General features: G+C 38.4%; 1 protein-coding gene across 49 annotated transcripts in view; it reads right to left on the bottom strand.

The window, feature by feature from the left end:
* Positions 1-20883, bottom strand: part of EPB41 (erythrocyte membrane protein band 4.1) — a 161983-nt gene that overhangs the window by 31636 nt on the left and 109464 nt on the right. For 9 of the 49 annotated variants that reach the window (XM_061596215.1, XM_061596191.1, XM_061596203.1 and 6 more), the window contains 7 exons: positions 20233-20358; positions 18469-18674; positions 15105-15161; positions 14935-14976; positions 14189-14224; positions 7650-7760; positions 7088-7267 (listed from right to left, as the gene is read on the bottom strand). In XM_061596215.1, coding sequence (XP_061452199.1) covers positions 7088-7267; positions 7650-7760; positions 14189-14224; positions 14935-14976; positions 15105-15161; positions 18469-18674; positions 20233-20358 — 758 coding nt within the window. Of the gene's footprint in view, positions 1-1649; positions 2240-2288; positions 5112-5521; positions 5573-7087; positions 7268-7649; positions 7761-14161; positions 14225-14934; positions 14977-15104; positions 15162-18468; positions 18675-20232; positions 20359-20883 lie in introns of those variants that run through there. The other 40 variants (XM_061596199.1, XM_061596209.1, XM_061596206.1 and 37 more) reach the window with 31 other exon arrangements.

Below are 20883 nucleotides of genomic sequence, written 5' to 3'. Positions count from 1 at the left end.
CTAGATTCAGCCAGTCATCCCTTTCCTGCAACATGTTATAAGCCAGAGGGGGCAAGAGTCATGCCGACATGTGGCAGAATGCACTCCTCCAGTAGGCTTAACTAAATGCTCAGGACTCAACAACTGAAATTCATCTGATAAAACTGATCCATTGCTTCTAATACTTCCACTGACTGAGCTGAAGAACTAGAGGCATCTACATCAAAGCAGATGCAAGCACTTTATCCTCATAGTGCTTCAAAAACCGCTGGCTCCCAAGGATTTTATGAAGTTACTTCAGGAGCAACAGTGAAGAAGACCTTAGATTCCCTTGCGTTAGTTAGTCAACTTTATTGCCTGAGCCATAGGCCATTGCAAGTACAGAAACAAAAATGTCACCATAAAACTACCTAAGGCATATATGCTATACAAAGGCAAAAGGACTAATATACATACAAACTAACCTTAAAATTACACCGAATTATTTAAAATCCATTTAAATTAAACTACTTCACAGTTAATAATCTGTAATAAAACTAAACAATTGATAATAGGAGTGTTAGATCAGAGCATCCCCATGACAATTTACTGCATTATCAGAAATATTTTTCTCAGATATTTAGCACTACCAGGGCACAAAGAGAGACCATATGAGTTACAAAAGAATCTGTGTCAGACAGAAGACAGACAATCTTCTCAAGGACCTGATTAAAATAAAAATCCAAAACGTTAACTTGTGGCTCAGAGTACAAAGAGCAAAACAGATAATGAGGCAGATCTTCAATCTCTGAAGCTCCACAGATACATAGGCCTTGAGACAGAGGAGTCTGTAAGTATCTGCCATTATTCATAGTAGTTGACATAGTTTTGAAACAAAGTGCCGTAAAAGTTTGTGTAAGTTTTGGAACTGTGAGTTTAATCAGATAGGCAGCTCTTTGATGGTCACACTTATAAAGCTTATACATTCCGAGAAATTAGAATTGATGCTGGCCTGTCTGTGCCAGGAAAGCACTGTGGCAAAAAACATTTTCGAATTCAAACTAGGTAATGCCTCTGCCGAGATATGATTGAAGTAAACTGTGCAATCTTGAGGACCAAAATTTACACTTTAGCAGCTGCTCAAAACATTGTTTGGTTAACACTTTGGCAAGGGATTTTTAAAAAAGTTTTCCAAAATTTAAACAGAGAATAATGAATATGAGCTCTAATGGAGGGAAGGTCAACCTCTGCCTGAATCAATGGTGCAGAAATTCCAGGAGGCAAAATTAAAAGTTTTCTCCAAAAACTGTTTTGAAATCCCTTCCGAAATTTTTGCTAGAAGGCACTGCACAGATGCAATGGTGGCAGAAATGTAATGCTTTTTTGCCACATCCACTGCTACAGAGTAGGCTCTAAAAGGAACTTGGGCACCACCCCAAGACATCCACCACAGTTTCAAGCCATCATTCAATCTCCTTCATTAGGGATGCAGACAAACTCCAATAGGTGGCAGAAGACACTTAAGTGCAATCATGTTAAACACTCATGCAACGCACACAATTATCTCTGCATGCCACAGAGCAACTAAGATGTTTTTTCAACTGAGAGCTCCCCAAGGGCTCTCAGGAGTCCATCCAGATCCATCAGCTACTGGGCAATAATATTCATATCAACAGATATATCAAAACCCCAAAATGTTAGATCAATGGGCAGAAAGATCAGGAAACAAAAATTCCCTACAGCTTATTTCTATTTCTTAATCTTCTTCCCATATTTCCCCCAGCTTCTGGGTCCCTCACTGTTCACTGATTCTACAGGTTTCATGGCAAAAGTATTATTCCCCATTTCTATCTTGTGATCTATCCTCCTTCCCTCTCTGCAATGTTTTGTGTTGTTTTTGATAGAGACCACAAAGGCAGATATTCTGAAGCTATTTTCCAGGACTAGCTTCTATGGGAGAGAGCTTCCCACTTGTTTTCTCTACTTTATAAGCCTCATTTTCCAGGATAAATAGGATGAAACCACTCTGCAACAAACTAGAAGGAGGAATAGATTTTTTCAACTATAAAAAGAATGCAGTATGTATGATAGTTGAGTTCAACAGGTGATGCTTACAGGGAATGATGCTTTGCAGTGGTAAATTGCATAGATGAGACATCTACATGGTGTTCCAAGAAGTATGAGATCAAGCAAAATTCCTGAACATTATTATGGGGTAAGCCATCTGTCACTGGCTAAATAGTTTTTTCCCCAGCAGAGGTTTCAGGAAACAGATGTTTATCTATAGAGTTAAGAGTGCACATTACATTACAGGGGAATTTATTATTCAATACTGTCATAAATAGAAAGATATACACACAGTTCCCTATACTGTTTTCTGAATTCATATTGTTTGTGCATATGCAGTTACACAAACATGGTTTTCCAAAGTCTTATTCTATTCATCAGAAAGAATATTCACAAAGTTTTATCAATGGAATTCAAACTGCGTATCTGCTAATCAGCAGCTTGCCCAATATGTGAAACCAAGCACTCTGTACACCTTCCTTCTGACTTCAGAGTTCTGGTTGTTCAGCCTAGCTGAATGTTACACTTCTGCTCTCAATTAATTTATGAAATTCTCCTCAACATATTCTGTGGGTACAAGACCCCTTCACTTCTGTCAGCTTAATACATCAATGATGAACCAAAACTTTGAACTTTATGTTTTAAAATTAGATGAAGAACATAGATATCAAATAGCAACCCAGAGGTTTATATCCGGATGTTGCAAATGTCGAGCAACATGCAAAGATTTAAATAAACACAGAGCTACAATCTGAACATATGCTCTATTACATGGTTAGATCAACTTAACTGGAAACACTATGAAAATCAACATGCAAAAAATGGCACATATTTATAAACATGTTAATTCTGTACAGAAAACTGTCACCATGAAATTGAAACACAATTCAGTAAGAATGATACGGAAAAAAGCAACAGAAAAGCATAGGAACAACTGGACTTGGAACAACAGAGCAAGGGTTACAGTGTTTAAGTATTGCTTCTAATAAAGGATTGATTTTCTACTACCTTAATTGCACCACAGACAGAAACCAGAAGTTAACCATATTTTCATCCAGATACAGGCAAGAAAAATAATCAAATATGCATATTGATGCATTTTTTATATACAGAAGGCAGAGGGAGAAATAATATGCCACCCTCACCTCCGGTTTCAGGCAGAGTATGCTGCAAGTCCACTTTCTACTCAGGCTGCCTCCAGCATCCTAACCTATCCCGTACAGCCATACTGATACCCAGGATACAATTCCCAAATAAATGTCTTTAACACTGAAGTGTCAATAGTCTTTAGTAGTGAGGTGTGAAATGCACTTCAGTTCACATTAAAGGAACTAATCCAATTCTCTGTACTTTATGACATGGACGCACAGCTCTGCATTGTTTCTGAGGAGCTTTCTTTAATTACAGATGGCAGTTATATGGTTATCTTCCTCTCTTAGAATAAGACTTGTAATAAATCAACTTAGCATTGAACATAAAACAGCTCTTGCAATTAATTGCCACTTTTTTTCAGTTCTCAAATACTTTTAAGAAAATCATCTTTTTCCCCCCCTTTCAACAACCTGATGACCTTGAAGATTAACTATAAGACCAAAAAAACCCACTGGCTGCATGCAAAGGACATAGTTTGATATTAAAGGACTGCAAAAACATCAGTATTTGTCATATTGCAGCTTGCTGGATTATCGACTGTGTCTCTTCAAAGTATCCCAAACTATAAGCTGAACATCATGTGTGTGTGTTCGTATGGCCATGCTCTTTTGAAAAAAAAGAAGAGCTTCAACAGGCTCCCTGGAAGAGTGAACGACAGAAACAAGAAAGGTTAACATGGAAAGATACTGCAGCTTTAGGCAGGAGTTGAAGAGCTTTAGTCTTGATGTTTCATACAAGCCCCTCCATTTCCAAAAATCACAGAAAAACCAGCCACCACAGAGTCAGTGCAAGGACCACCAAAAAAGACATCATAAAGGGAATGCGTGGAGAAGGAAAAACTCTAGTGTATAGGCGGCATGTTTTGAGCGATTTCTGGTCCTCAGGAATTGGAATAGAAATCTTTGCCTGGAATTCTTCATTTGCTTGCTGGGACAAAGTTCCCTCAGTAGCTGTCTCTTGCTTTTTAACATTGTCTTCATCCTGCACTAACAGAGGATGTTCCAGTGTCTGCTTTCATGGTAGAAGATCAAGAGAGACAGAGAGATGAACAAAATGACAGATGGAAAGTGCTCAAAGATGATACTCAGGGATGTGCAAGGACAAAAGTCAGAGAAATTGCCATGGAGTGAACTATAGTCAAGTTGTGCAGTGTTGCTGTGTTCAAGCCATTCCTCCACTAATCCGGTACATGGGGACCAGACTGTATGGAGAAACAACATGCTTTCTAACTGCATGAACTACACTTAAGTTGCTAACAGTTTTCTGTACAGAAACTCTACCCATGTGCTAAAATTCATATTTGAGAATTAAATTGTAGAAATGTTTGCAAAACAACAAGCTTGTTGCTATACAAAGAGAAATAATTTCACACAAAATGTTGACCATAACTTCTTATACTACACTGATCTTCAAAATGGCATTAGGTATTTGATACTTCCTGTAAACCGTAGTGCAAAAATAATTGTTTGAGTTTTGTCAAAGATATTGCCATGGAAGATAATATCAAAAGTTCTAGTTCAAAGTTATATTGTGATTAAAGTGCCAAGTGTTCAGTCCCTTAAAAAACTATTAAGCTGCATTTAAAAAAATATTATGATTACAAAGAATGGAGTTTTGTTCCACATTGATTTCATCTGTGTCACCAGTGTGTAAATAATGTAACACAGTGTGTAAATAATAAAACAATACTGTGGCAGCATGTGAAAGACTGGAAAACTTATGGAGTTTTTTTGTTTTGTTTTAATCTGTTCAAAATATTTTTTATTCCTTTATTTTTGCTATGTATGGCAAATGAAAGGCGCTATCTAGGAAAGGAAAAAATTAGCTCTCAGCTCTCTCAACTGAGCCAATCTTCTTTGATCAGCCTGATATTTGGGGACAGGGTCTTTGCACACCCCTAAGTGACGGGTATCAGGGAGAAAGTAGCTGGGGTGCTGGGCAGCAAAAAAAAAGAGAGAGAGAAATGATACAGAATGCAAGAGTAACATGAGAGTTAAAAACAAAACAAAAACAGGAAAAGAGAGGGAGACAACATAAAAAGAACAGGGTACAGTTAAACTTTCATAATTGCTCTCTCTCTCTCCAAATATATGGCAACATCATCATGCAACTTTTTCAACCAGCCATGCGCTGAAAAAAAAGCAATTTAAAGCTGCAAAAGCTTGCAGCAGTGCAAATCCTTTTAAGGTGTTAGATTAGAAGGCTGTGAGAGATGAAACTACTTAAAAAGGCAGCCAAAAGAAAATGCCACTCAGCAGCTGCCGTTGAGGGTTTTGGTTTTGCTCAGTGCCATCACAACAGCAAAAGTCTGCTTCAGAAGCACATATCAAAACAGCAGCTTTACCTCTGGCCCACCAACCTGTCTCTCACAGGAATGAAAGGTGGCTTTCTTGACCTGGACGTGCACAAAGTATGGAAAGTTCAATTGTAGATGTAGAATAATAACAACCACCAATTTACAGAATATTAAGATTACTGCAACAATTAAATAAAAAAATAGCCTCCAATGATAGCAAATTATAGCACATTCTTCCTTCTGTGTAAAATAACACATCAATAGACAAGATGCAGGAGCCTGCAGATGCCTCTTAATACAACTGTTAATTACTTTCCTTGAAAAGTCAGCCAGTCTAAGTTATTATCCAAGCAACATTTGCAGACGCATAATGGGAGATGAACTTAGGAAATGAATAAGCATTATCCAACATTGTCCTCAAGTCACAATAACCACTCTTGTAAGAAGGAATATGCAAAGTATTCAACTTGCACATAATCACATTCTACAGAAAGGCAATACTTGCAATGTCTATTTCATAATACTCTGCAGAAAGGTTGCTTTAATCAGAGTTGCAGGAGCCAACCATTAAAAGTCATGTGTGATGTTTCACTGTCATTGACAAGGATTAATCAATTCATGTTTTTAACTTTCAATAAAATGTAACAGTAATGGGTTGCAAAATATCCTCTCATCTCCACATTTACCAAATTATAATGTGTGGACTTTCTAAGATTACTCAGCATTAAAAATGCTAAGTGCCTCAGAAACAGTATTCATGGGAATTGAACCAACCATTTGATCTAAGCATGTGTTATGTAATATCACATTCAAGTTACTGGACTGGATCCAAAGAACCACAAGCTGAAGGAATATAGCTGCTAGTACTGCTTGCACAAGAGTTCACAATGAGCAGGTTCTACAGCAGTTCTCATTCTTCTGTATGTGCAAGGAATTGCAAATGTTCTTGTACAATTGGAAGAAAGACTCTGGATTTAGTCTAACCTTTTCTAATGCAACACTCTAGCATGAGGTGTAAAACAGCCCTTCACAAGTGAAAGGCACTTTCTGCATGTAGGAAGTTACCTGTAAATCCAATCCATTATGACTACAATTACACTGCTACATTTATTTTTAAGCTTGGTAATAATGTCAAAAACATATTCAAATATCTTTGCTAGTAATGCAAAATCACTACCTGAATATTATTTGGTGGTTTGGGATTGTTTCCCTTTTATGAAAGTAAATGACAGTTCAGACATATATACACAGGTTGCAGGGGGAACTGTCAACCAACATGGGTCTTACTCAGTAAAAATATTATAAATAAAAAGACCTCATGTTGTTTCACAATATGAGTTTTCAAACCCTTGAGAGAGAGGTCTCACAGATTTAAGAATAACTTTAAAGTGGTCTGAAAGCTATGACAAAAATTGTCAGCTAAGATGTGAAAACATATCCAGTTCAATATTCAGAAAATGAATCAGTAACAATATTATAAATATCCTTGCTTAAGCTTTGGTTTACCTCCCCTTCCCTCCCCCGAATCTTATTTGCAGGAGAACTAAAAACTGGTTTTGTTAAGAAGAGCAAAGCCAAACAAATCACCCGTTCCCTGCTACGTGAAGTACTCACTCCATCTACTCCTGCGGGGATCTGTCCGTTGATGTTAAGGGTCCTGAAGGGAGAATGAGTAGAGAGACGTTTGTCCCATTCACTTGGCCGTGGCTCAGGCACAGATTCCATAAAGTTTTTCTTCAGCTCACTAATGTTAGCATGATGTTTCTTTATCTCCTCTTGAGTTTTCTCTAGATCCTATAATTTAAGAAAAAGAATCCAAAACACAAACCATAGAAAAAATTATTAAATATGTATTTACCATCCTTCAAGCTATCAAATTTGCTCAGACTCCATCAGCTACACTCACAATCTGAACTAGCATGCATTGGGAACATCATCTCTCTTTTTCCTCTTCCTTCAGAAACAGAAGGGTATAACTAATAAGAGTACTCTAGAAATCAAAAGTAATTTTCAATTTAAAATCTTGTTACCTATATTAACAAACATATTCTGAACTATTAATTTAACACTGTTTTCCCCCTAATGTTCTATTACTTTTAAATTTAAGTAACTATAAATCCCAATGCACAACACATACTACTAGCATCTCTAACCATGCAATCCTATGCCAACTTACCTGAGAGTAAGTCCCACTGAACTCAATGGGATTTACTTCTGAGTAGACATATAGGATGGTGCCATAAGAGACTGCTTCCAGTATTGGTTTCTTCCTATTTTGTATAGTATGCTATTGGGCATTACAAAAGCTGCTTGTGTACATCTTTTTTGCAAAGTATTAGCTTAAATTGATCTAAGCAATGCAAAAAAAAATTCAAGGGCAAACTTTGCCGATTATACAAAAATAAGCAAGAGTCACTAGCAAATCTAAATCTTGAAAATTCTGTTACTTCCCCCTTGTGCTTTCTACAGTAGTGTGATGTATTTGGTTGGTGATTTATTATTTTTAAAAAAACACATGGTAATGGAATGGACTGCCTTCAAGTCGATTCCAACTTATGGGTGACCCTATGAATAGGGTTTTTATGGTAAGCGGTATTCAGAGGGGTTGACCATTGCCTTCCTCTGAGGCTGACAGGGAGTGACTGGCCCAAGGTCACCCAGTGAGCTTCATGGCTGTGTGGGGATTCAACTCCTGGTCTCCCAGGTCATAGTCCAACACCTTAACCACTATGCCACACTGGCTCTCAAACACATGGTACAGACCCTCTTTTAGAAAACAGATAGGGTGCTGCATGCTCCCCCCCCATAAAAACCATTCAAGGAAAGCTAAGGATATCTGGGATAAAAGAAGCCTTTTCTCACATGACCTAGTTTTTTATATGCAGGAAGGATTTTGCTCTGAAAGATTAACTGAGCCCTTGTAACCTGGGGTAGGCCAGATCACTGGCTTAGCTTCTCCCCACAACTGAGGACTGAAATAACGTAATTCTGATCACATTCTACTATGGTTTCTAGATTTGATCTCTGTTGCCATCTCAGAAGAGAACTTTCCAAGTAGAAAAAACAGCCATCAAAGTCACTTAGTAATGTAGAAGAGAATTCACACTCCCTCAAGAAAAGTCTGACTTGTTAGTATTTGATCAAGAGTGCAGCGAACATCCTCAGGTAGGTCTCTGTGTTCTATCCAAATAAGTTTTAGAGTAGGCCCACTGAAATGAACCTTAGTCATGTTAATTAATTTCAATGGGTCTACTCTGAGTAGGATTAGCACTAGATACAACCCTCTGTTTTTGCTTTGGGAAACGGACTTCTTTAAGCTTCTCTCTTGTCTCAAGATCAATATGGGTCATAAGAAAACTGAAGTGATATAACCACAAGGCTATACCACATACATTTTCTATTCATGTAAAACAGCTCATATAAAAATAGATGGCACTCTACTTAATAGCAATATCCATTATATTCTACTTGTGTCAATGATCTAGGGTCCAAGATTTAAAACTGTCAAAGGCCAGTTCTTAAACATAAAAGACTATTGGGAAAATTTAATGGACACTAACCAGGGTGGGCCCTTATACAATCTGGGCCATAATAGCCTACAGAGTGAGAAGTAGATGTCAACAACATTCAGGCTGCAGTTCTAGACATGCTTTCCTGAGAGTATAATAGCAGGACATTTGAATGAACATATACAGGCAGGGTTACCAACCACTGAATGGAATCCAACGAAGTGATAGACAACCAGTGGCCCTCCAGCTGAATTAGTAAATACGTACAACTGGACTACAACTCCCATCATCCAGACCATCAGTCATGCTGGCTGGGGCTAATGGGAGTTGTAGTTTAGCAACATCTGGAGGCTAGCAGGTTCCCTATCCCTGCCCTATCATATTAAGAGCTCCAGTGAAAAAGTTGTGTTTTATTTCAGAAACATAGAGAGATAACCATTTTAGGTTGTTGTTTTTGATGCAAAGAGTCATTAAGTTTTAATTTATAAACTATTAGTCTCTAAGGTGCCACAAAAAAACCTTTGTTGTCTTTATACCAGAATAGTGTATAAACAGCAGAAGTTGCCCTACTTAAAAACAGCCAAAACTTGTATTTTCTGAGGCAGTTTTGTAAAATCCTAGATCCATCCCCCCCCCCTCAAAAAAACCTATAAAAATAACAGGTTGTATCTAACCAAGTTTTACTCAGAGCAGACTCACTGAAATTAATGAGCCTAAGTTATTCATGTCAATTCATTTCAATGGCTCTATTCTAAGTAGGACTAACATTGGATACAACCCATTGTTGCCAGGGCTTCATGGCAAGGTCATGCATATGAGAAAGCCAGCTGAAAGAGCAAAAAATGAGTTCATCATCAAGTGTGCCATTGCTGCAAAGACACACAGGGTCGCTTAAATCTAAGACAAAGAGTGCAACTTGAACGTGGGAGTACAACAGATCGTAAAGCAAGTTTAATTGGGTCTTGTGTGCTTAATTATTGTTGTACTCATCTCTTTGATCTGATTAGCTAAAGGGAAACACTTAAATGCTTCAGTGGATCACTCTTCTTTCCTAAACACAATCAGATGGAGCCCAACCTACTTGTCCAATGCACATGGTCAAAAAGAGAAAAAATCATCAGGTAATTATTAATTTTTTAAAAAAAAAAAATTACTGATCGCCTGTGAACACCTGCAACAAAACAGTTAAGGGTCAGATCAGGCATGTGAAATGGAGTAAGAAGTAGGCACTGGATCATACAGAGCCTTGTATGTACAGGAAGATAACAGTTCTGAAAAGAGACAAGTTTATCAAGTTAAAAACCTCTACTGAGAGGAGATAATAAATAAAACAGCTTAAGGATGGACTAAAAGACTATGGGTGAAATCTTCACTGCTCTTGCCAGATGATCTCCTGTTGATTGATTTCAGACCATTTTACTGATGTCCAAAAAGCTCTGCATTGTAGCAATCAAACCCAAAAGCTGCAAAGCACTTAATTAAAACTTCAAAAAGTAGTTAATGCATTTTTCAAAAAGACACACTGTTCAAGAAACTCCTGTTAGCTGCTGTTTCTGTAATTGTGGATAAAAACACACAGCACATAGGAATAGAGTCAGTATAAGAAGCCACACAGTTTCAAATATCAGTAATATATGATTGGAATATTCAGCACTTCCAATATCTGGTACATGTGGGATACAAATATAATCATGGTTGAATGCCTTAAGGCAAGGTAGTGATGATATATACATGTAGCCAAAGTGACAGAATGTTTAGTGATTCTAGAATGACAAGAAATACAAAAAAGTTAAATCAGTTGAAATATAGTGAATGGCCTTTGCAAGGACAATACCCCTTCTCCAGTGTGTTGAAGCAGCTGTGAGCACTTCCTAAAACATGCATTCAGAGAAAAAGCTACTGTGATGACATTCTACTTCCAGTCTCAAAGATCCTTGGAGGCTTGAGAGATAAACCATTATCAATGCTTTTAAATGCTGTTAAATGATTTGTTAATTTTGGGTAGAAGGGATTATATCTCCAAGTATGACCAAGCTTGACTGACATTTTTATTTTTCCTTCTCATCCTATTGAGATTTATAACTGTCATGGTCTTCTTCGATTGCAAGGGCAAACCTTGAGTTAGTTTGTGATATGATTCACATATGTAGCATGGGATGAGGAAGTAGCTCAGTGGTAGAGTACATGTTGTGCAGCAAAAAGTTCCAGGTTCAATTCTGGCATCTCCAGGTAGGTCTGGGAAAGCCTTCTCTCTGAAACCCTAAGGGAGGCACTACCAAAGGACAGACAATTCACTAACAGGCAAAAAAGCCCTTACTGTTTAATAACATACCTATAGCCAATGGATATTTCTATCAAACTTTTAAAAGCAGGGAAATTGGGTAGCTATAGAGAATGAACTAGGAGCAGGAGACCTTACCTCGTCTCTGAGATATTAGACTGCCCTACAAACTTGTCAAAATGCAAACACAATTTGTGTTGGTCTTTCACAGTCCAATCCACTTCCTGTGTAGCTTGGAAGAATTTGGTAACGTGCCTCTGAGTATATGGTGAGTGGTGGTAACACCTGCCATCTCCAAAGATGGAGAATTACATTTTTGTATGTATGTTCTTACTTTGCTTCTTTCCTTGTTACTACTGTTTCTACAGAGAATCTAACGTAGAAAATTATATTTCCCTCATTATTCATCCTAGAAATCTGTGTCATATTTATTTTCATTAATTTAAAGGCTTTGCATTTGTCAATGTCATATGATTGTTAAGACAGCCTTTTGTTTCAAACTGGACATTATGTTCTATTTCTATTTTGGGTGCATTAACAGTTGAATGAGAGCCAGTGTTGTGTAGTGGTTAAGGTGTTGGACTACGACCTGGGAGACCAGGCTTGGCATCCTCACACAGCTATGAGTCTCACTGGGTGAGCTTGGGCCAATCACTGCCTCTCAGCCTCAGAGGGAGGCAATGGTAAACCCCCTCTGAATACCGCTTAGCATGAAAACCCTATTCATAGGGTTGCCATAAGTCGGAATTGACTTGAAGGCAGTTCATTTCATTTTTTCAATAGTAGAATCTGAAACTGCAGTTTGATGTAAAATCAGACTGATTACAATTTGTTGCTACTTAAGTAATGAATCGAGCTGTTGGAAAAAACAAATTTGGCCTGCCCCAGATGCATGTGTTCAGCTTGCTATGCTTAAACCACACCCCTTAAGGAAAGGTGGGTATGGTCAATTAAAAACATACAGCACACCTAGAAATTTGCTAGAATATATTTCACCTCCCACTGTTTTATCTTGTGCAAACTGAGACACTCCTCATGTTCACTGGAGACTATTCTGTAGAATAGTCAGTGGCATTATTCCACAATTGTTTTTGGAATTTTTTTAGTATAAATTTTGCAGTGTTGGTGTACTTCATATGTTCACAGAAACAGAAGCAAAAGAAAATGATTTACTATAGGAACCTTCACTAAAATTGTAAAGTAAATGAAGCATATTTAATGTGACTATCTGAACTATATCAACTGTCTTAAAATTGTTGCTTCCTCCCTGTTAAAATAAGATCAGCACAGCACATGTCTTGTTTCTGTTATTTCGGCTGATTGCAGAAGTTGCCACTTCAGAAGATGAAGTTCAGGGTATGCGGCAAGGTCAGTAACAGGATTACTGGTATGCTGTGAACATGGCTGATTTTTAATTAATTTCAACAAATTATGAGACCACTGACAGAAAAAAGTCCAACAGGGGTCTGGATTTTTTTACTCTTGTTTTACACTTTGACCTTGCAATTCTGCTCTCTGACTGTTTTGTGTATCACCATGAAAACTTAGAGGGTTGTTAAGCAAATGTTTCTGAGTTCAGGACTATAAGTTCTGTAAGGTTTTGTTCTGAAATGAGCTTATGGGAAGTAAAAAAATGGCATGGGGGGTATTTTCAATTTAATATTGCAGAATGCGAAAACTCCATGCTGGCTATAGTATACTGCCACTCTTGGGGCTGTATAATATTGAGCTAGATGGACCTATAGTTGCACTTGGAACGAGGCAGTTTCTGATGATCATCCAGCACTTATGGATTTGGAATGCTCCTTATGCTTGATCTTTTGCTCAGTGTTACTCCAGACTGTTAATGCAGTCCTGCACTTTTTAGAGAAAAAATAGAAGAGGATGCAAGTACCCCAGCAGAAACTAGAATATATACAGTCCACGTCGCCTCAGAATAAAGGAAGTGAAGCAGAAATGCTTGCTGGATTGTGACCAGAGGCAAGTGTGAGGCAAGATTCCTAAATGTGATTCTGCTAGACATGTTGCAGCTTCCCAAAAAACGACAGAGCTTAATTTGCTGAGAAAGTAGTCCTTGCTGTAAGATGTAAAATGCAGGTAGCTTTGAAGTTAGCTGTCCAGGAAATGAATCCTACAACTGGAGGAAAATAGCTATCTACAACTTTGCTACAGTATAACTACCGAATCCCACTGCTTTGAGATGTTTTCATTGGTCCTAATGAAAATATTACCCTACTGTTTCTTCCTTAATCCAGCAGCTTTTCTAGTATAACAACCAATTGATCCTCTATAGCCAGGGTGGGGAGCCTGTGGCCTCCAGATGTTATTGGACTCACCCATCAGGCCCAGCCAGCATGGCCAATGGTCAGGGATTATGGGGTCTGTAGTCCAATAACATCTGGAGGGTTAAGGTTTAGCCATCCCTACTCTGTAGCTTAAATGAAAAAACCCTGGAAAAAAAACAGGCCACAAGTTTGGTATTCTGGCCCAACCCCATTAAATATCTATTCTCAAGTTGGCACTGGGCTTACAGGTAATAGAATGGCATCATCACAAAACATAACTCTGAAATGCTGGCTACTTTCTGGGTTCCTTGTGACCCTGGCACAGAGGCTGCTATTTGTAGACAACCAAGTTGCCAAGCTTTTAGAAACACACCTAAGTGGAGAACTGTCCCAATCACATATTTTCAGGTAAATACAAAATAAAAAAATCTGAACAGGTAGGAAAAATGGCTGCATAGTGTTTATTGCATGCAAAAGCCTATTTTAACATCTTCATGCAACAGCATGCAAAACAAAAACAAAACAAATGCAGCAGCAGAGGAGGAAAAAGAATTCAGCAAAGAATGCAGGTCCAGGCAAACGCAACCGAAAGAAGCTTCAAATTCATACAAACCTCCAACATTAAATTGCTATGTCTTACATAAATGTTTTCACCATCTAGTCTCTTTGATCTTTTCTGTGAAAGTGAAAGAAAGGGGGGGAACAAACAAACAAAAAAGCACAACAAAAATTAAAAGGTTGTTGTTGCAGGAATTTGCAAATTGGAAAACGAAAAAGGTTAAATTAACTTTTGGAGAGCTGTGGTATGCTAATGGGGTGTACGACATGGAGCCACAAGACCATGTGAAGAATCTGAGGTAAATGAAAGCTTTTGCTTATGAATCATGGGAATATGGAATGAGTCTCCTTTAAAAAGACAGTCATCACCAGAGCTTCACTGGCCTATTTGAGTTGCGAGCAGCCTCTCAGTAAAGACATGATCAAGTACTTTCAGTGGAAGGCAATACATTTTGAGGATACTGGTGAACAGGACATCAGAATGTCCTCCTAAGTTAAAACCTGGATTTATTAATATTATCAATGATATATCTAAGTACATATATCATTCTAATCTGTTTCTTGTTATATTGCTTCTGCTGTCAAGCATTTTTCACATTCCAAAATGCTGACTATTCACAATCCTCACGGATGAATGACTAGATTGTTATAAGCGGACAGAAATACGTGGGAAAATTTAAAACTTTGTCCACATCATTTGGACAAAGTAGACAGTCAATTATATACTGATTTTTAAAAAAGCACATGAAGAAACCAGGATACTGTCTTTTTAAATATGCACAAGTGAAATGGTAATTTTGCTTTGATGGAAGTGAAAAAACAGCTAACCTTCCTCATTCTTATCAGGTCTTCCTCTTTTCCTGCATGCTGCTGTTTTGTGATAATTTTTAAAAAGAAAAAAAAAAGAAAAATGGTTCATTTATTTATTTGGAAGCTTTCGTGTTTCAGCCTTAAAAAAAAATCAAAATAAAGAATACAAGCAACCTAACCAGACAAACCTGATTTTGGTCACCTTTTGTGGTGGGTACTGACACTTCGATATGCACTTTCCCCACCTACATTAAGAAATAAAGTGGCAAAAACATTTTTTGTTTTGTTAATAGGGTTTTGGAGACAGCTTTGTTTCAAAAACAGTTATTTGTTTTTGAAACATTTGTAAACATGCATTAAGTAACATGCATTCTTTTAAAGAGGTACAGAAATAAGTCACACCATACCTTTACAATGACAATGTGTTAGTTCAACATTTTTTAAAAAAAGTTATTTTGAATTCGACATTTTGCAATGCTTCTTCTCACAGTTTTTATTATAAGGATACTACTCAGCAAATAGTTTTAAATTGTAATACATACTACACAGCTATACACCTGAAAATGTCTCTTTAAACTTTTGGATAAATTCATGGTTGCATCGAAGTCAGAAAATAATAAGTAATATGAGAAACTTGTATTGTGTTGCATGTGTGGCAGTGAAAACACAGAACAACTGAGCTGGTGTGATGTAATGGGATGCCTGCTCAGAAAAACAAAGCCACGTGCAGTCCAATTTTTGAGAGGGACTTCACATAGACTAGACCAGTGTAAGAGGCCCCAAAACAGCAGGACTAAGAAGCAAGGAGGCTGAAAGAAGGTGAAGGACTGAGAACAAAGAGTGTTTGGGAAGGTAACCAAGGTAACCAAGAAACAGGGTGGCTAACTGAAGTGAGACAAAGGTGACCGTGACCTCAAAAGCTGGAACCTTAAGCCACATTGGGTACTTAAAATATGTTGCTGGATCCAAAAAAACTGGGATCGGAAGGAAGAAGGCACCAATGCCCTTCTCCGAACACATGTGTAAGCATACAGTAACAGAAGTCTGTGAAGTGCTATAAAAGGTAGGGTTCTAGGACTGTTCTCGTGCTTCTAGAAACAGAAGAACACGGTTGGATTTAGTTTCACTTTTCTCATGCAACATTCCAGCACAAGGTATTGTTTTTAACTGTTTTACGTGTTTTAAAATTGTTGTAATCTGCCCTGGGATCTCTGGGTGAAGGGGGGGGTGTTAATAAATTCAAATTCAAATCATCATCATCTCTTCTCTGAATGGAAAACACTTTCTGCGTGTAGAACACCTTTGTATCCAAACCCATGGGAATTAAAGAATGGAGAAGCCAAAGACAAAGTAAGATTGGAGTAGGTTTAGAAACACGTGGGACTGCGGACAACTGGCATGAAGGCAAGAAAACTTTGGAAAGCTGGGGACTGTGGGTCAAGGAGCCAAAAGACATAGAACTGCTAGATGGAGAAGACCCTGGCAGGTGAATTCTACCCATTGCAGCTTCTATAGTCACTGCAGCACTGTGACTTGGCAATCCTAAGGGAGCAATGGGGGTTGAAAAATAGTGGGGAGGAGGGCCACATTTCACATATTTGCTTTGAAATAACCAGCCAAGTTTTGGTTTCAGGTTTATAGTATTTAAAAACAGTCGCATGCCATATAAACAAGTTGTTGCAGCTTGTATTAAAACACTCACAGGGGTCTGCCATTCAAAGGGCGGGGGAGAGTTAAAATCTCATTAGACCTTAACCTTACATAAAAAGCTTAGTGAGATCTCAGCCATATACTAAAGAAAGACATGTTACATATAAAAACACAGACAACAAAATTTCTACAAGTTTTAGATTTAGTTCTATTCATTCTCTGATTAAAATTAAGGATTAATACATTTTTTTATAAAGTCATATCAAGTCTGGGGTCCTAAAAGCTACTTTAAGCATGCCTAATGGGGCAGGCGCTCATCCAATGGGTTTTTTAATTACTTATTTTCTCTTTGAAGATTGGATATACTATCACAAAATATCATTTCAATGGGGCATTTGGAGAGGCTCCCAGGCAAGTCCCACCGTCCACTTTTATTATTAAAGTTTGTGCATACACAGTTTGAAAATGCCCTCCTGTGCTGCATCACAAAGCAACTATGGAACTCTCCCAAATTTTAAGGTTGGCTTGCAATGAAGTATGATACACTCCTGGAATATAGTCAGTGAAATGAATGGAGATGGTGTGGTGACACTACTTTGTATATTGCACCTCTACTCATTCCTATCTATCTGACTTTATCTGAATTAAATGCCTTATTGGAATTGACCCATCAGTGGCAAGCCAAATATCCACAGAACTCACAAGTTGAGTATGATCAATAGAAAGCTCCATCCCCGGTTGTTGGCCCCCGTTATCGTTCTACCTGATGACAAGGAATTCTATACAGTGCACATAGTAATGTTTCCTTTTGTTTTCTTCTGCATTTACTGGCAATCATTATCATTAGGAGATCCTCACCTCAAATTCCAGTGTTCAGTGAAAGACTCCCTCTCCCTCCCTCAGATTCTTTGTTTGTGCCAGAGAATTTGTTGAACTGGAGCATAGTCTCATACCACACTGGGCTTTGATGCAGGCAAGGAGAGTCTTGAACTGATTCTTCAGATCTCAGTAATGTGATGTGACAACCAGCATGTCATGATATATACTTTATATAAAGTGTTGCATATTTATGTAGCATTTTAAAAAACAGGAGAGGGTTAAAATCAGAACTTTTCATGTAGAAAATAGATCTCTTGCCTCTATTCACAATGGTGTTCTTACCAAGCCCAGTGAGGAAGTAAAAGCACACCTAAGTACAGTCACAATTAGTGGGATTTAAGAACTGAATGGTGCCCTCAACTCCCATGGATTTCAATTAGAGTAAAATATATTTCACTGTTTTCAAATGGAGCACTGGGTCAAAACAAGTATGGATGGACTCATGTAGCCACCAATCTGACAGGCATGCCCCAGGATTGCCTGCAATGTCACAATAAATACTGGAATAGACTCCTCTGATGGAGCATGGACTTTTTGTAAAGAACCCAAGGACCTTGTGTAGGTAAGCACAGCTGAAGAGTATTGTCCCTTCCTAGGCAAAATATTCAGTGGGAGAAGAGAAAAGACTGCTGTATAGTATTGCCTAGAAGGTTTATATGATATATTCAGAAAAAGAAAAGAGCCATAGACAAGGAGAGTTTGTTCTGATCAGTCAGTCACAGTGGGAATTGTTTGGCCACTGAGGACAACGCAGAAGAACACTGGGCTTGAACCTTCTCCTACGTCATGAGGCAGCGACAGCAGAGCTGGGCAAGTGCTGTAATCTGCTCTTTCATCGCTCTAGTCTGAGGCAAATGGGAAATGAAGGCAGTCTATTTTCTGCAAGTCAAGGGAATAACTTCACAGGCTGCTTGACACAGCAAGATGTCTTGGGCTGGCCCTGGCTGGGATAAAGTCCTACACCAAGGACCCTTCTCACACACAAACCAATGATACATAATGAACTGCGGGGGCCTAACATACCTGGAATCCTTCAGTGGGCTCTGTTTTAGCCTTCTCTGGCAGAGTTTCTTCACGTTTTACTTCTTTTCTCTCCTTCTCAGCTTTGGTGACTGCAGACTCCTTGCTGTCAGATACAACTGGAGGAGCTGACTCAGTAACATGGCTCTGAGCAATTGCTGGTGCAGACTTGGGGCGTGGGCTTCGGTCTGGTGTAACCACCGCTACTGCTGAGTAGAAATAATTGGGGGAGGTAGTCAAAGTGAGGAAAATCCTCAAGATCCCACCCCACCAAAGACAGAAAGAGAAAAAAAATGGAAGGGAGACAGTATTTCCCAAGTCATAGCAATGCAAAAGAAAAAAGTGCAAAGCAGTTGGCACTGTTTTAGAGTGGAAGGCTAAGTTTGTTTTTAACAGATATTGAACAAAATCCAGAAAGCAAAATCAGAGACTGCACATTTAAAATGCTAGACAATACCACACTGTGTAAAGTGTACCTACATTTCAAGTGCCTTTTTAAACGTAAACAGCTAGTTGTGTAAATAATCATCACCAATATTTTATCAGGAGCAGGCTTACCACTGTTTACCCAATAAGGATATACTCAAAACCCAAGAAAATGAGAGTTCTTGAAAGATATAAAGGACCTTTGATGACTACAAACATGTTTGTTTAAAACAGTGGACAGGTCTCAGCACTGATGGCCTTTTTAATGCAATTTCTGCAACTCCTATCTGTGCCATGAAGTAAAAAGCCTTAGGCTGTGTAGGAGGCAGCCATGGCATGGCTCCTTTCTACACCAGCTTGACCCCTCCTGGAAACTGGGGCATCAGGACATTGCACAGTGTGGACTCTGCCTGCATGATTTCAGGCTTCTGATATTCTGTTGATAGTACAGAAAGGCACCACGCTACGTTAACTTCAGAAATGCCCCTAAGAAAACTCTTAAGGAAAAAACAGAATGTGCAGCTGCAGCTTTTGCCATTGACACCATACCATTTAATTAGTATTAATTAACAGCACTGAGGAATTCTTAGCAGCCCACAATTTTATATGTCCACCAAAAAGAGCTATTGTTCTCACAAAAGACATATATGAAGCTTAAATCCAAATATTACGTACATGTTTCATCACTTAAATATACTTAATCATCAACAATCAAGCTACTTGCTAAAGTATGATCTTGGACACCAATCTTTCCCACACTATGGGTGTGGCTCCTTAGCACTAAATTGAAAGCATTTAAGTATGGTTAAGAAACTATAAGCAAGCTGTAGGATCATGCACTTCCTCCTCTCTCTGTAAGGTCTTCACCCCACCCTCCCCAAAGGAAGGGACTTTTCCTGTCTTTCCTCTACACTGCAGGGCTACTGTTAGTTCATGCTTATCTACACTGATTACACATTTGCCCTAGAGTACATAGAGTACAGCCAACGACCCCACACAACACAAGCAACTCAGAGCATGTGTACCAGCAAAGGTTAGAACTGCATTCGATCTACATTCAACCCCTTTCAAAGCTGGTGTTTGTGGACGTTCCCTAACTTTCAAAATGCCACATAATGTCAAAGCATGACGGTAATTTAAGTTATTCCTTAATGATTTTTGAAAGCGCTACTGCCTCTTGGAATCTTCATACCATTATATGAGAGTGCCATGCTACTAGTGAGTGTTGCTCACTGCCATGAGTACTAGTGAATTCTTATGTGGTGGATGCAAGAGAGAACGTATTAGCCACAAAGGAGAAAGTATTAGCCACAAAAGTGTGAAAAGCTATTCCTGCTATACCTGACTCCGCCTGAACTGTTTCAAGTAATAGCAGTTTTTGTTCTAGATTCTGCACCACAATTGCTTTTTCTTCATTCTCCTCTTCTTTTATTGTGCTTATGTCAAATTTTTCAAGAACATGTACAGCTAAAAAAAGTTATGCATTCATTTAAAAACTCTGAAGAATGAAAGGAAAACATTACTAGAAGTACATTTGCAGGCAGAACATGCCTCACCTACATGCTAAACTTACTCCTCATCTTGTTTTTTAAAATAAGAGTCCAGTAATGTCTTTTAATACATTCAATAAATCATGCACTACATAACAACTGAAACAGCATAAAATTGCTATTGTTTATAAAGGTTGCATATTTCACATTTAGTAAGCTGTTAAACATCTGTTAGTCTTCAGCAATAAGAGAGTAAGTCAACATGCATGTACATACTGCTCACTGCTTATTCTTGGGACCAAACTTTCACCAAAAGACCCAGTCTTTGGCAAATGTATCCCTGTACCCTATTCACAAGTTATTCACTACACACGCATCCCTCCCGAAGACGGCCTTTTCCTAGTACCCAAGAAAACAATTTACAGTGCAATTCTACACATGTCTATTCAGAGGTTCCTCTCATTGGTTGCCTTCACACATATGCAAAGCCAAACCATGGCCT

Source organism: Rhineura floridana, chromosome 15, assembly GCF_030035675.1.
Source record: "Rhineura floridana isolate rRhiFlo1 chromosome 15, rRhiFlo1.hap2, whole genome shotgun sequence".
In the NCBI taxonomy this organism is placed as follows: domain Eukaryota; kingdom Metazoa; phylum Chordata; class Lepidosauria; order Squamata; family Rhineuridae; genus Rhineura; species Rhineura floridana.
The sequence above is the reverse complement of the archived record's forward strand: the minus strand, read 5'-3'. Positions and strand labels throughout refer to the sequence as shown.